Source organism: Pseudochaenichthys georgianus, chromosome 1 (assembly GCF_902827115.2).
Source record: "Pseudochaenichthys georgianus chromosome 1, fPseGeo1.2, whole genome shotgun sequence".
Classification (NCBI taxonomy): domain Eukaryota; kingdom Metazoa; phylum Chordata; class Actinopteri; order Perciformes; family Channichthyidae; genus Pseudochaenichthys; species Pseudochaenichthys georgianus.
Window position 1 is genome coordinate 38190494 of NC_047503.1, and position 15840 is coordinate 38206333.

Here is a 15840-nt window from a genome sequence, read left to right on the forward strand (position 1 = left end):
AAGTAGTCCTATAAAGGCGAGATGGACGAGGGGTACTTGAATGCAGCACGTCAACCACACAGGAACAAACATATTTATTCAAATGTCACCATTCTCTTTATCTTGCTTTAAAACAATTTTTTTAGAGCATTTTTAACTGGGTACCATAGTTTGAATTACTCAACATGTAACATGTGCGTCACAGGCAATATTAAGACGAAAATTGCTTCACACATGGGTCCTACCAAATTCTCTGTCCATAGGAATGACGTCGGTGAAAGGGTAATCAGCTGATTCTGAGCGATCAAATGGACCAAAATAAAACGGTTTTACCTGTCAAATCTCGGTTATCATCTACCGACCATTAAGGATTTTATCATCGGACATCGTTGGCATGCTTTATTTGGGTAAGCACACATCGTAACGTTTCTGAATGGAGAGAATACATGACGGTATTTATGCTAAGTCAGAGGGACCTAACGTTACTCAGCTAACGTATCACAGGCCTGTTTGGTTGCTTTGTTCTTGTTATCATGTTGAATGATGTTTGTAACAACTGTTGCCATGGAGCGGCAGAACAGGCAACAACGGTTTTACATTTTTAATAATATTCATGTTTAGGTTTTAACTGCCAGGAAAACACAATAACCTTTAACGTTAGCCGACACAGCTAGCGTTAGCATGCTAGCCGCCTGTACGCACAGAAGGAGCACAGACAGCCGTGACAAGGAAAAACACAAGGCGTTAATGTTTAAAAGAATCTCAAATGTAAAGACTTGCTTATCTCAATATAATCGCGTTGTAAATACAAATAATGACATACTATCGCCAACATTATGAGATATTTTGTGAAAAGTCATGTTGTTGTTATTTTCTCTACCGGCTTGTAAAGCTTGTAAAGCTCCAGGAAAAGCGCCCTATAAAAGTGTATTCTTTTGAGAAAATGTCTCATTATTTATGTGACATTAAGACATTATGTTGCTATTCTAAGTAATTGTTTCTTACTTCTCTTATTTTTATTTTTTTAATCATTGTAGATTAGTCTTAGTTGTGTACTGTTGTTGGTCTACTGACTATTGCTTCACTTTGACATCTGGAAATAAATGGTTTCTTATTAGTTAGTAGGATTTCCCCTTATTTCTGATTTTGTTTATGTATTTATTTTGTAAGTTCTCTAACAAGTTCCTAATTAATATCTATTTGTCAAATGTTGTTGTGTATGAGCATTACATTTAAACAATTTCTTCCTGTCTTTGGCACAGCATATTCTTTCACAAAATAAATACATCTAAATATTGTGTTAAATTGTATGATACTTTAAAAGCCCAATAGTCAATTTGTTTAAGCACCTTTTGTTGCCTCAGTAGCCACATGACTGAAGTCTATGAGCTCTACATTCCAGTTGCAGCACATTAACGCTGAGCAGACATTGTCTACATTTGAATGCTCACAGTCTGTGCACTCGATGAATGCAGACAATGTGTGCAGTCTGGTAAAAAAAAAGACCTGTTGCTCCCATTGATCCCCCCCCCCCACTTCAGACAGTTTGACATATCATTATAGGAATAGCATGTGTTACTAACAACCACAATAACAACTCTGTTCTATTCCTATACCCTTGTAAGCTGTGAAAGTGAGCCATATTACACCATGCCCAAACCCTGATCATAAAAAGGCCTGAATTATGTTAGTTTTCTGTCCTCTTTTTTCCTACTGTTAAATTTCAAAAATATCCTTTGTGAAAAAGGCCATCAAAGATTTTAATAGACTATTTTTGCTATGTGAAAAAAGTGTCTAATTATTTCCTTTTGCCTTTGACAGACCGTCATCATGGACAAGATTTTGGAGGGCCTTGTGAGCTCCGATCACTCTGTTCCAGTGAAGAGGGCCATAGTGAAGAAGGTAGTGGAAGCAGCAGAGAAAGAGGTGACCGAGGAGCAGTGTCATGCGTTGTTTACTCTCACCACCCGCCTCATCCTGCTTGGTGAAGATGCATTTCAGAGGCAGATCGGCATCCAGGTTTTGGAAGCCTACGCGCGCTACCACCGGCCAGAGTTTGAGCATTTCTTCACCAAAGACTTTGCACTCACTCTTCTCCAGCAGGGCTATGCCCACCTGGACCGCAAAGATCCAGCCGTAATAGACTACATTCACTGCTGCCTGCGGCTGCTCATCAGCTGCCCCTCGGTGCTCGAGATCTTCGGCGTGATTCAGGTGGAGGTTCTGAGGATGGTGTGTGAACGTCCTGAGCCTGCTCTTTGCGCCCACCTGAGCTCTTTGCTGTCGGACTTTGTGCAGTGCCTCCCGAGGGATAAGTCGGGCGTTTTGTTCTGCCAGCAGCTGGTGAGGACCATCAGTTACTTCCACTGCTTTGCCAGCCAAGAGCAGGAGCTGAGAGAGTATGTGGGTCAGGTGACTAAGGTCAGCACACTGCTGCAAAACATCTGGAAGGCAGATCCAGCCACACTGCTTCCCTCTCTGCAAGAAGTGTTTGCTATTATCTCTTCCACAGGTGAGTCTCCTTCCCACGTTCCTTCCTTCCAAAATGGTTTAATACATGGGATTTGAGGTTCCAGGAATATAATATAGTAAATGTTTTTCAAACTTGGGCTAATACTACCTTACTTATTCCTTAAGGTATGTTTTGGGACACCTGGAATTATAGGTCCTAAAGAAGCTTAAGATATGAACACATTTAGAATGTATTCATGGATTTATAAAAGTCTGCCTACCCGTAATAAAAAAAAGTGCTTCCATTTGGCAACAAGGACCCATGACTTATACCTCTGCCTCCATAAACCTTAGCATTAATGCCGGGGGTGTTATTAGCACATGACTAAGCACACAGGGGACAATGACCTTGTTTCCTTTGAATTTTTTCAAGACCCTGCCAATAGCCGACTCTGATCCCTTGGCTTAGTAATATAATTTGTATAGTTTGGATGTTCATTCTTCCATATTCAGTGTTATTGGCACACTGATAACATTTTTTTTACTGTGTAGGTAGTGGCCTCATTTTACACACTTGTCATTGCCTGAAGCACTTACCTTCAAATGACTGATTCAAGAAGAGCATTTTCTCCAAGGGTAAATACTGAAAAGCATTAGTTGTTAGGATGTAGTAGAGTTCAGAATATTTAAAGCTGCAGTTCTGTTGTTGATGGTACATTTCAAGGATGTCCTGTGCAGTGTTGCAAGTGACTGAAATGTGGAGCGGCACAAAATAAACAAACAGGAAGCAGCTATTTTTAGACGAATAGCCACACTGACGGCATGCATCAGGGTCACTCCACCTTTCAGTGACAGTTCAGGTGGGCTGAGCTAATATCTAAAGTGCTGGTGTCAAAATCCACAGGGCCACACTGCCCTTCCCAGATATAACAACAACACTATAGGACACTATACAGATACTACAGTAAACCATAAAAGGAAAACTGTGAAGTGGGATTAATTATATTAATATAAGCTATCCAGATCCAATACATCATTTCGAGAGGTTTATTTAGGCCTATTTGCAGCTTTATTATGTAAGAAAAATAGGTATTATACACACCACTCATACAACAAATGCCTCTACAGAATATGAACAAAACACAATAACACAAAATACATCTTTAGAAATATAAAAATAAAACCTGATTTCGCACTGGTGTCACACTGCACTGTGTCTAAAGGGGTCCCTGTCACTGCTCGTCTAGACTTTTCACAATTCTTCCATATTACTAGATAGGCATCGTGGTATCCCCCAACCATCTGTCCACTGATGCAAAAGGAAATGGTTGGGTGTAATAATTGCACTCTTGTTGATTTCTGGCAGACTCCTCCTTTGACCCCTCCATCGCCCTGGCCAGCCTGGTGCAGCACATCCCCGTCCAGATGATCACCGTGCTGATCAAGAGTCTCACCACGGACAACAATGTGAAAGACGCCAGCATGACTAAAGCCCTCTGCAGGTAACCTCTCGCATCCAATCATACAAGATGGACGTCACACTTCTACACGTTAATTACACCCCCCGTCCGTCTCTCTCTGTAGGATGATCGACTGGCTCTCTTGGCCTCTGGCTCATCATGTGGACACCTGGGTCATCGCGCTACTGAAAGGGCTGGCTGCAGTTCAGAAGTTCACCATCCTCATAGACGTCACTCTGCTCAAAATCGAACTGGTCAGTAGTGAAAACTCCTCATTTATTATTGATGTACAAAACAGAACTTGTATGCATCTTTTAAAACTTCACAGATGTTGAATTGCATTATTTGTTAACCGGAAATGCAGCCGTTATACTTACTGATATTATACCTGGGGCTGGTGACAAACTCCCCAGCTTGTATAAATGTATTCATGACTTTGTTTTCAGGTCTTCAGCCGCCTGTGGTACCCCATTGTGCGGCAGGGGGCGCTTGCTGTGCTCTCCCACATGCTGCTGAGTTTCCAGCACTCTCCCGAGGCCTTCCATTTGGTAAGGGATCTCCTGCTTCCTCACAGCCCATTTCCCTCTCATATGGCCACTTTATTGCTTTTCTTATTTTCCTCTCTTCTGGCCTAAATGACTTTGAAGCTGCCGAAACTTCTTTTCCCAGAACCCCAGGCTCGGCAGTGCTCTCCCACTAATGATGTGTGAAGCACTTAAATGCCGGGCAATGGCCCTTGAGTTGGCCAATTTCATTAGTATCTAAAAACATGAACGCTCTCAAAAATATTCATCAAATGAGAGCGAACCCTCTGTGGGGTTCCTGATGTGCAACTAACCTCTGGCTGACCGTACTGCAGATCTGTGTGATTACAATTAGTGTCCTCAACATTGTTCATCTTCATCCCTCACTGTTCCAGGTTGTTCCACATGTGGTGCATCTAGTCCAGTCTGTACGGACAGATGGTCTCTCCACCAGCAAAGCGTTCCTGCTGCAGTTCACTGAGCTAATACACTGCATGATGTACCAGTACTCCGGCTTCCCTGACCTCTACGACCACATACTAGAGGCCATCAAGGTAAAGGCACACTAAACATTTCTTGTTTTCATTGCAACCTTTTCCTAAGTGCGCTCTGTAACTATTCATTTAAAATGGTCTTCAAAGGATCTCCCAAAACCAGAGGAAGAGAAGATTAAGCTGGTGTTGAATCAAAGTGCCTGGACGTCCCAGTCCAACTCGTTTGCCTCGGGTCCTCTGAAGCAACTTGGAAAGTCTGAGACTGGGAAGACTGGCCTGGTCAACCTGGGAAACACCTGCTTCATGAACAGTATCATCCAGACCCTCTTCATGGCCACAGAGTAAGCTGCTGACCCACACTTAAATACACACTTTTTAAAAATAAATAAATGGTATACTGAAACATAAGGACCACCTGGGAAGGTAACCTTTCCTTTATTCTCAGTTTCAGGCGACATGTTTTATCATTACATCTAAACGGTTCCAACACATTGATGAAAAAGCTCCAGCTGCTCTTTGCTTTCCTTGCACACACTCAGGTAAGTGTTGTCCTGTGTAATGGGTAGAACAGAATATCTTTACTCGTGTCAACAACATTGGATGATCCAACCGCTCTGTTGTTTGTGTCTGTTTCCTGCAGAGGGCAGCGTTCGCTCCCAAAACCTTCTTGGAAGTATCTCGGCCTCCCTGGTTCAACGCCGGCTCTCAGCAGGACTGTTCTGAGTACCTCCGATTCCTTCTGGACAGGTACGGCTGCGCGCCCAACAGACCAGATGAATCATAACAGGATTGTGTTAAATTGTGGTGTCGGTTTTTAAAGTATAACATTATTTGTATTTGTTATACATCCTTTATCGTTCCCCTTTTGCCAAATGAATAAAATCTGCCAAAATGATGCCATGTGAGGCAAGACAAGTTCATTCATAAGCACATTCAACAACAAGGCAATTCAAAGTGTTCATGGTTCAAAAGAAACCAATTATAAAATGTCTTTTTAATACAGTAATTTAAAAACATCACAAACAAGATAATAGGAATAAAAACAAGATACAAATAGAACAAGACAACTATTAAATACAAAAACGTATGTAGTAAATATGCTATCTTGCTATGAAGAACACATACAAAGCATTGTGAATGTACAGTGGTCATCATTAATGACTAGATATATTATGTATATTGTTACCTCAGTGTCCCAAATTAAAATCAACACAGTATTTTCTCCTCTAATGTCGAGTGCCCTTGTCTCCTGATCTCAAGGTTACATGAAGAGGAGAAAACGATTCAGGTCCTGGAATCCGTAAAGCCAAAGATGGCCTCTCTTGTTGACACAAACGGCAAAGAGCCAACAGCTCAGAGTTCTCCGGAGGACGCTGAGGAGTCATCTCTGACTCCTGCAGAAGTGAAACCTGAGGACGACGGCAGGACTTTGACAGAAAAGATGTTCAGGGGGAAGCTGATCACAGGCATTCGCTGCATGCAGTGCAACTGCATCTCTGAGAAAGGGGAGCCTTTCACAGACCTCTCCTTGGCCTTCTGTCCTTCTGCCACCTCTCAGGGCGGCCCCCAGCCCGAGGGGCCCTCAGAGGAACCCAAAGGTCTCTGCCAGGGATCCGTCAATGGCGGGAGTGAAATATCGGAGCCTGGCCCGGCCCCAGCCCCAGCTAGCAATATCAATGATGTGCCAGTGACAAATGAGCCTCCTCTCTCCGTGCCGGACCTGGTGAACTACTTCCTGGCTCCAGAGATCCTGGATGAAGACAATGCCTATTTCTGTGAGAAGTGTAGCTCACTGCAGCGGGCAGAGAGGACCATGAAAGTGGTATCGGCGCCTGAATACTTAATCCTCACCCTGCTGCGATTCTCATATGATGCCAAATGTCACGTCCGGAGGAAGATTCTGGACAATGTCACCATCCCGCCACTCATGAGGCTTCCTGTTCATGCCCCTTCAATGGCCACACAATGTTCCTCTTCTTCCTCTTCTCCTCTGCAAGTGGATTCCCCCGAGAGCAGTGAGAATCTGGCCAAGAAGCTCAAACCGTCTCGAAAAGAAGAGGAGGAAGAGGAGAAGGAGAGGATACACGGAGCAGAGGAGATGAATGGAGATGACGAGATCCTGTCCGTGCCCTATGTCCTCAGCTCAGTGGTGATGCATTCTGGGATATCGTCCGAGAGTGGCCACTACTATTCATATGGGCGTAACATTAATGGAGCAGATGGAACGCAGCACACAGCCAACCACTTAGCCCTAAACGAGGATTTGGGGAATGGACAGGGTGAGTGTAGCCTCTCCACCTGCTCAGCTCTCCCCATCCCACCTGAACAGAGAGACACCGTATCTAACGGAGGACAGGAGGCCAGGGATTGGCTGCTGTTCAATGATAGCAGAGTGACATTCACATCCTTCCAATCAGTGCAAAACATTACGGACCGCTTCCCCAAGGACACAGCTTATGTGCTCATGTACAGGAAGCAGGAGCTACCGGGGCAGAACATCAACAGGGGGCTGGTGGCAAAGGGGATGAGACCGAGTGCTGAGCCTCCGCTGCAGAAAGAATTACTGGATGCTATTATCAAAGACAACAAGCTGTATTTACAGGTACGTGGGGGCGATTAAAAAAATACTTCTCCCACATACAGGCATTGTGTTGCTAATTTTTAATCTGTTTCTATAAATGATACCAATAAAAGGTAGCCATGTGTGAAGTGATTAGAGCAAGTATGTCATCTCCTGCTAAGATGTTCATTGGATGTTTTCCGACTTTACATGCATTTGTCACATAACATCCTTACCGCTACCCCTCTGAGCATGAGGTTATTATGGAAAAGCGAGAGCTGTACAAGACTCTCTCAGGTGGAAAGAAGCTGAGGGAAAAAATACCGTACTTTCACAGATGACTTGAGGCCTACGGAGTATAGGATCTTGACGGAACTTGAAGCCAAATCTGAACTGTCCCATTATAAGACGTGATGTGTAATTTCACGAGTCATTGAACTGTGGTGTGTCGAGTTCACTTTTCAGCGTACAAGTGACTAAATCTTAAAGGAAAGTAAATCCCCTCTAGAGGGTGCTGTGATATTGTAAATCAAAAACACAGAATCCCTGTCAGTTACGACACCAATGCAGAGTTAACTCTTTGGAACAGAAGAAGAGGAAGAAGAATGAGGCATACTTTATTAATGGGGGACATTCTGTACACACAAACTGTACAAATGCACTCATTCACAGAACCTATACACTTAAGGTTTGAAATACACACATGCATAAAAAACACTTGCGTTATTTATGTAAAAGTGTCAGAGCGGAGAGACTGACATGACACTGTCAGTGCCTTGCTCAAGATGCCTTCACAGTGCCCAGGAGGTGAAACTGGCACCTCTCCGGCTACCAGCACAGACAGTTTCTTAATTTAGTTCAGTGACCTGAACCAGTGACCGACTAGTCGATATACGGAGCATGTGAGGTATATATTTAATCCCCTTTTTGAAAATAATTCATTTCCTCCATGCTGTGAATAGGAGCAGGAGCTTACTGCTCGGACCCATGCTCTCCAGGCTCCTTCATCCTCCTCCTCATTCAGGCCCAACGGTTCAGATGACAATAACCCACCGGGGAGCTGTGGCCCATCTGGTGGAGGTGGAGGTGGAGGGGGCTTCAACACCATCAGTCGACTGGTCTTCTGAAAGAAAGAACCTGCTGGAAAACCCAAATGAACTGGCACTAATAGAGTCCTGCACTGTCATACCACAGCTGTATGTGCATATAACCTGATGAACTGAGCACTGACATGATCTAATCACACACACACACACACACACACACACACACACACACACACACACACACACACACACACACACACACACACACACACACACACACACACACACACACACACACACACACACACACACACACACACACACACACACACACAAGCTAAACAGTGTACATTTTCATTAATACTCCAGATTTAAAAACATACAAAACCCTTGTTTGTGTACTACCGCTTTAATTAGATAATGATGATAATAATAATTAATGCACAAATTAAGAAACAAGTTGAGACTAGAACACGCTCATATTGTCGGCTTTAACTGAGTGTTTATAACATTACCTCTCACACACATACACACACACACACACACACACACACACACACACACACACACACACACACACACACACACCCCCATCAACATATGCAAATACATGCATGTGCGGTGCACAGTACAGAAGAAAGCACTCAACTGAAAAATAAGCAAGACTTTTTTGATTTGTCACAGTTCTGAATATACAGCTAACGACCTTTGTTTATTTCTGATTGCATGCAGCTTTTCTTTTGAGCTGTAGAGTTTGATTTTTATGATAATTGAATATTTTGATGTGGGCTTTGCTGTGTTTTACAGGTTTCATATCACATGCAATAAATGTATATATGACTTAAAATATCATTCTGAATTATCATGGAATACAAAACTAAGTGTAATCTCCAAGATAAAGGCATTTTCAATAAGAATATGTACTCCTCCTGCACTCCCACTAATAGGTAGTGTGATCTCATGAGAAGCAGCGTGTTCAGTTTACAAGTAAGTCAAGTATGTGCCTTTTGATAATGTGTATGTTTGAAGAGGAATTGTCAGGATACACACCTCAGCTGTACCCTGTTAATATTCATACTGGATCCACATGTTCCTGCAGTAAACAAAACAGTTTGTTATTTTTTATGTTTTCCAGGTTATTTAAGATAAAGTTATTTAAGATGTTTTTTTCCGGCAAAGACAGCAGATGGGGACGAAACAATAAATGTCATTGCTAATACGAGCATTAATTGTTAAAAAATAAAAGATAATAAATGAAAAATGTAATAGTCAATTAATAAATATTTAATTGAACGAAAACCTCAGATTTGAAGTATGTAAGCGACTTTGTTGATTAAACAAATACAGAACTGTACGTTGTTGCATAATTCATGAAAACAAGCACATGTATAATCTTTTTTGCTTTAATTGCAATACTATTTCTGCAAACATGGAAGTGAGTATAAAAGCAGTCACTTAAAAAGGAAATGGGAAATTACATGCATAATCTACAATTCCCCTGGGCAACGGACGAACGAAAATTGTAATGAAGCAATAGCCAATTATTTGCAAAGGCGTCATTTATGTCTAATTAGCAATTGATAAAACACAGAAGTGGCACTAAAGCTTTCAACGGGCACTTGAAAAAAAAGCAATGATTCTCAATTATTAATCAACCAAACCATTACATGTTTGTTGAACTGTTGACTCTTGGGATTGGTATTATATATTCTCTGATATGTCATAATAGGGTTTTTGAATATTGAAACATGTGACAGATTTTTATTGTTGAAAATAGTATGTATAATTATGTATATAGTATATAATGTCTGGTCTGATCAAGTGTTGCGAAAAATGTGTGATGCACTTAGATTCACATTCCTCTATTGAACATAGATGCTGTTGACACACACTAAAGCTGTATGCACCTGTACATCCCAGACTATACGGACACATGCACAGCTTCATACCGATTTTAGAGAACATGCTGCATTACATTACATTACATGTCACTTGTTAGACGCTTTTATCCAAAGCGACTTATATACTCAATACTGTGGACAATCCCCACAGGAGCAATTTGGGGTGAAGTGTCTTGCCCAGGGACACGACGACATACTGATTGCAGTGGGGTTTGAACCGGTTTGAACCTGTGACCCTGATCCGAACACCAACGCACAACCCACTGCGCCATACGCCTCCACGCCCTGCATCAAGGCACTACAGATATTTGGTGTTGTAACACCTCGTGCTACATTTCTGCTAAATCTTTAAACATAATTCATTAACTGGAATGGTGTGTGGTGCCTACAGCCTTTAATTGCTCCCTGTTTCTTCATCAATAACGAGACTGTTGAAAGAGTTAATGTGCCTGTTCAATGGTAAAGTCATTAATCATGGGCAGGGGACATCCTTTGGGGGGAGTGTTTACCATTACAATGGCATTCCAATAAGATTCCTCAGATACCATTCTTTTGGGATCATGTCTTTGTTCGTGGATTAGACTAGTTTGTATGCTGTGCCGAATCCACTATATTGATCAGATATGGTAAACCAGTTCAATATTACACACCTTAAAAAACTGTTTGGTATGGACAGTAGACAATACAACTATTCATCTATGTTTCTTAGAATTCAGTTCAAACTAAACAAAATCAAATGCATATATCTGTATAAATTTGTAGTTTAAATGAAACTTCATCAAGACAAAATAATATAGGTGTATTGAACTGAAAACAATGATATGTACAACAATAAAAAGGAACTTCTAATGAAAGATATATGTCAGAATAGCAACCACAACAATTGCTAAATAAGAATCTATCTATCTACCTGCTATTCTACATTACATGCTTTTTATGGAGAATTTTATATGAGGAATAAACATGCATGATGGATAGTGTAGTTTACACGTGCAAGGCTTTCTTGGGACCTTTAGTTCACACATGAGGAGGGACCTTCCTTTGTCTTTACAGCAACAGTCTGAGCCTACTTATTAACCCAAAGGTGCACATGGCTCCATAACATCATTTTCAACTACAAAGCCGCATTACAGTGCTTTGTTGTTCTTTGGGACGAGACATAAACGATTGTTGGACTACATGTCCCATGGTTGAAGCTCCACAGTTTCGCCTGCACGCTGCCGCCTCCCCATTTCGCCTTCGATAGTAGGAAAAAAGCGAGTAGGGCTACACAAATGTGACATCCGGTAGGAACTTTCAAAACAAATATCCTAAATGACCGACACTAGCTTGAAGCTACACTATAAAGGAATGTGGTAATTGTCGTTGTTAACATGACTTTGAAGAAAATGTAATCAACACGTGAGTGAATCACCTGTTTTCTTTATGTCGCTTTTCCTTGTTAGCATAACACGTAGTCTACTGCTAATAATCGCCAAAGATATTAAATTAAACGTTGCCTGACTCAAAACATTAGTTTTACTTTATTAATGTATTCATTTGTTTATTTACTCCCCCCTTAATTGTTATTATTTATGACTGTGCAGTTTTTTTTATGTCATTTGTTTTGTGTCTGCTGTAATGTTTTGATCTTGTCAATCGTTTCTGTATTGATTTTTTTTTTACGATGACCAATAACAACAACAACGTCAGTTCAATCCCTTAACATCAGATAGATAGTATTTGATAACCGTTTCAAGACCATAGACTGTATATAACTCACAACTTTTACTTTGAAATAATTCCACAACATCCGGTGTGTGGCAATTAGAACCGTTAGCTTGACGCCGCCATGTTCCAGAGGAGGGTGAGTTTAGGGAAAGACGAAGCCACCCTGTCAATCACAATTAAGGAACCATGGGAGTAAACTGGTAAGGAAGCTCGGCGCAACCACTGTGTTTACTTTACGGTATTTTTTTTTATTTGCGCAAAAACCGACAACTATGCACCGGCTCACTGTGGGACATTTACCTCTGATCTCGCCAACTGGGAACCGCTACACTTTGACGGGAATTAGCATGAGGCCATACATATAACAACAAAAACTTAGCGACTTTCAGTTGCTTGCGCCTATTTTTTTGCCCCCACAGCGTTCCAGTTTCAACAGAATACACAAGTCACCATTGGTATTTGTACAAAAGGCGGTGCCGCGGAGCTTTATATGAACTCCAACCTCAGGATATACCCGTTTATTTGACTACAAACCGTGGAAAATCTGGTCTGTGCATTTCAGAGAACTACTGCCTTGTCGGTGAGTCGACTTTCGAGGAAGAACTGACGGTATTTGTCGCTCTCAAACACACAAATACTACACTTTAACTTTCTGTTTTCCAACTTTACAGTTTGGGCTTTGTGTCAACGTTTTTTCTTTTTCAGGTAGGCTTACAAGAAAGAAGACACTCCCAAAAACAAACGAAGCCCAACAGCAGGCTCCGCTCCAGGGAGAGCAAGAAAGGAGCAGATATGAGTGGGGGAGATGTGGTGTGCTCAGGGTGGCTGAGAAAGTCTCCTCCTGAAAAAAAGTTGAGACGTTACGTAAGTGCACTTTATATCTTATGTATTACATTGTAGTAACTTAACTCCCTACACAAAACGCCAGCAATTCCCTGGACACTTTTCATGTGCACGGTTGGGCGCAGTGACATGTGTAGGCCTTATCTCATACTCTAACAATACCATTTTCTTTTGTGACTCCTTGAGGCTCAATTTGCTTTTACGTCCTTTACAGTAACGTAAGAATGACTTTACCATGAGGCACTTACTTTCAGTTGTGTTTTGCTCAAGGACACTGTTTCACTGATGTTGTTATGGGTCAAACATGACCTCCTTCATGGCTAGTGCATGCCAATACACAACGATCCAATCTCACAGCATTACCTTTGAGGATTGGATTGTCTTGGACCAATAACACAATATATTGTTTACTTTGGGAAGCAATGCTTGTGCAGTCACAGCCAGCTCTTTTAGTGTCAAAGGTGGTAGATTGTCACGCCAAGGGTTAAATCATTCACAAAACAACTGCGGAATACATCAATTCCTGCCAACAGTGTTTGTAAAAAGTTGTCAGATGTGCATAATTAACTTGTTTGTCAGAGCTACCGTAATTGCTAAGGTTTACCACCCCAACACTCACTGATCACTCATATACTTTCACACTCATTATACTTAATTTATCCAAAGTTACAGTCTTGAGTAATCCTCAATTATTGTGGTGGACAAAACATGCCTCTTGTAGAAGTAATCACTGCTTTGTGTGCGATTATCTCTGCGTATTTGTTTTGAACTTGGAAAGAATTGTCATAACCGTCAGCTAGGGCTGCTCAATTCATCGTATTTTAATCGCAATTACGATTTTAGCTTGCAACGATTATGAAATCAACATAATCGAAATAAAACGATTATTTTTATTTATTTATATTGGTTTTTCAGTTGAATTATACTTAAAGTTCAGGGTAATCAACTGTTAAAAACATACTGTTAAATATATATTTTTCAATAAATTGATGTTTTCAAAGTAAATGGATAATCGTTTTTAATAATCGTGATATCAATTATTGACCCAAATAATCTCGATTATGATTTTTGCCATAATCGAGCAGCCCTACCATCAGCAGTGTTTATGCATAAGAAAATAGCTTCAGTAGGACATCTTAGCAGTGAAATGTTTTCCTTGTGGATCATTGGATATCTCAGTTATTGGTATTTGAAGTACAACGCTCTCAACTTGAGAGGAAGGATGTTTTAGCAGAAACCAAAGATCTAATGCAGTGTTTTTTCTGGAAGCAATAAAACAAAAATCTAGCCACAAAGGCAGGATTTTCACATGGTTCTCACAAGTCAGAGGATTTTGGGGCAAGTCAAAATCCTAGTTCACTTCCTTAATGTGATTTTCTTACCTTAAATAGTGTATGCTTTTTATGGTTGGTTATAACTCAATGCTTCACAAGGCTGACGATAAATGACATGTTACTTATCTTTTGTAGGAAGAACTAGCCATTTTTTATGTCAGAGGTAGCACTGATGTGGTGATAAGAAGCACTCCAGGAAGTTCTCACTTTTGCATCCACTTGAGATAATCTCTGAAAGCAAATGTTATGACACAAAACACATGGTTTAAGAAGAACCACTTTCTCAAAGCTGCTCTGATCCTTGTTTATACATTTGTATGATGTTTACAGCTGATCAGCAAACTACATTGTTGTTTGTTTTTGTAATGTTTTCAATAATCAATGGGCTTTTGTACTGGCAGCGTTTTATTGTTGAGACATTTTTCATTTATAATGAATAATTAGCCCTTAAAAGCCAATAAGGTTAATACAGGAAACATGGGAAGCAACTTTACTTTTTTTGTGAGGTTTTCGCTACAGCACCACATGCACTGTTCGGACTAGAGGGTTATTAGGTTTATCATAACAGGTGGTGATGCACAAATAACAAAGAATTGGCAGCAAAAGCCGAAAAAACACCCTTTTTTTAGTCAATTTCATGAGCTGAAATACTGATCACCCCAAAACGTTGTTGTTTGGGGGCCAGGTACCCCTCCCGTTGAATGCTCGGTCACATGAGGCTGTGTAATCCATGGAAGTGCTGACTATACTTTTTCTGGCAGATGACAAAATGTTCAACAGTTACCTATGTAGCAACTCACCTCCAGCTGTTTGAGTTGATGCCTGCAATAAATAGAGAAGTTGATTATTTTCTAAAATAAAATAAAACCATGAATACTGTATATTGTGATGAAACAGGATTAGTGGCAAGGATTAGTGAAATCACTTTAGAGCTCAATTTAGAATTGTTGTTGGTATTTGAATGGAAACTGTGTTGAATATTGGGCAAGCATATTTGGGGTCTGTTGGCAAAGTTAGCATGCCTTGTGATTACCACCAATAATATTTGCTATAGTAAAATCTTTTGGGTCTGTCGGATGATGCTATCTTCACGTCACCTGTACATATCCTGCTTCACCGGAGAGGAAATAAATGCAACCCTTCAGCTCTCTCTCAGCGAGGATGAGGTGATGGTGAAGCTCTATTTGGCAGGGACATCAGCCACTTTTTTCCGATGCCACTATTTGAGTGAATTTTAGATAGGTTAGACACAAGTTAACCTCTTTAACTCTTCCCTTTTTTTTTTTTTTTTTACCAAAGACTACCTTTTTGTTATATGGGGGAACGGGATATATAGGGAGAGATAGCAGGTCAACAGTAAATGCTATGTTGAAGTGGTGAGCATCGCCTGAAGCTTAGCTTTGTGTGTCAGCATTTTGAAGGCAGTAATCTGGAATAAACATGGCTTGCACTTCATGTAGGTACCTTGAAAGTATTTGAAAGATGCTTGACTTTTAAAAAAAAAAACTGAACAAACCTTGCTTTTTTTAACCACTTTG

At 40.9% G+C, this 15840-nt stretch overlaps 2 protein-coding genes across 13 annotated transcripts in view; both read left to right on the forward strand.

The window, feature by feature from the left end:
* The first annotated feature begins 75 nt into the window (after positions 1–75).
* Positions 76–9868, forward strand: usp38 (ubiquitin specific peptidase 38). Its single transcript, XM_034086266.2, has 11 exons — positions 76–386; positions 1801–2491; positions 3797–3932; positions 4015–4144; positions 4337–4438; positions 4810–4968; positions 5056–5249; positions 5354–5447; positions 5549–5655; positions 6169–7510; positions 8431–9868. Exons 2-11 carry the CDS (start codon positions 1810–1812, stop codon positions 8593–8595), a joined length of 3111 nt encoding a protein of 1036 aa, XP_033942157.1. The 5' UTR covers positions 76–386; positions 1801–1809; the 3' UTR covers positions 8596–9868.
* Positions 9869–12283: 2415 nt separating this feature from the next.
* gab1 (GRB2-associated binding protein 1) overlaps positions 12284–15840 on the forward strand; it is a 51736-nt gene continuing 48179 nt past the window's right edge. For 8 of the 12 annotated variants that reach the window (XM_034086294.2, XM_071203498.1, XM_071203501.1 and 5 more), the window contains exons 1-2: positions 12616–12705; positions 12831–12989. In XM_034086294.2, coding sequence (XP_033942185.1) covers positions 12918–12989 — 72 coding nt within the window. In that variant the 5' untranslated portion in view covers positions 12616–12705; positions 12831–12917. Of the gene's footprint in view, positions 12326–12485; positions 12735–12830; positions 12990–15840 lie in introns of those variants that run through there. The other 4 variants (XM_034086304.2, XM_034086277.2, XM_034086311.2 and 1 more) reach the window with 4 other exon arrangements.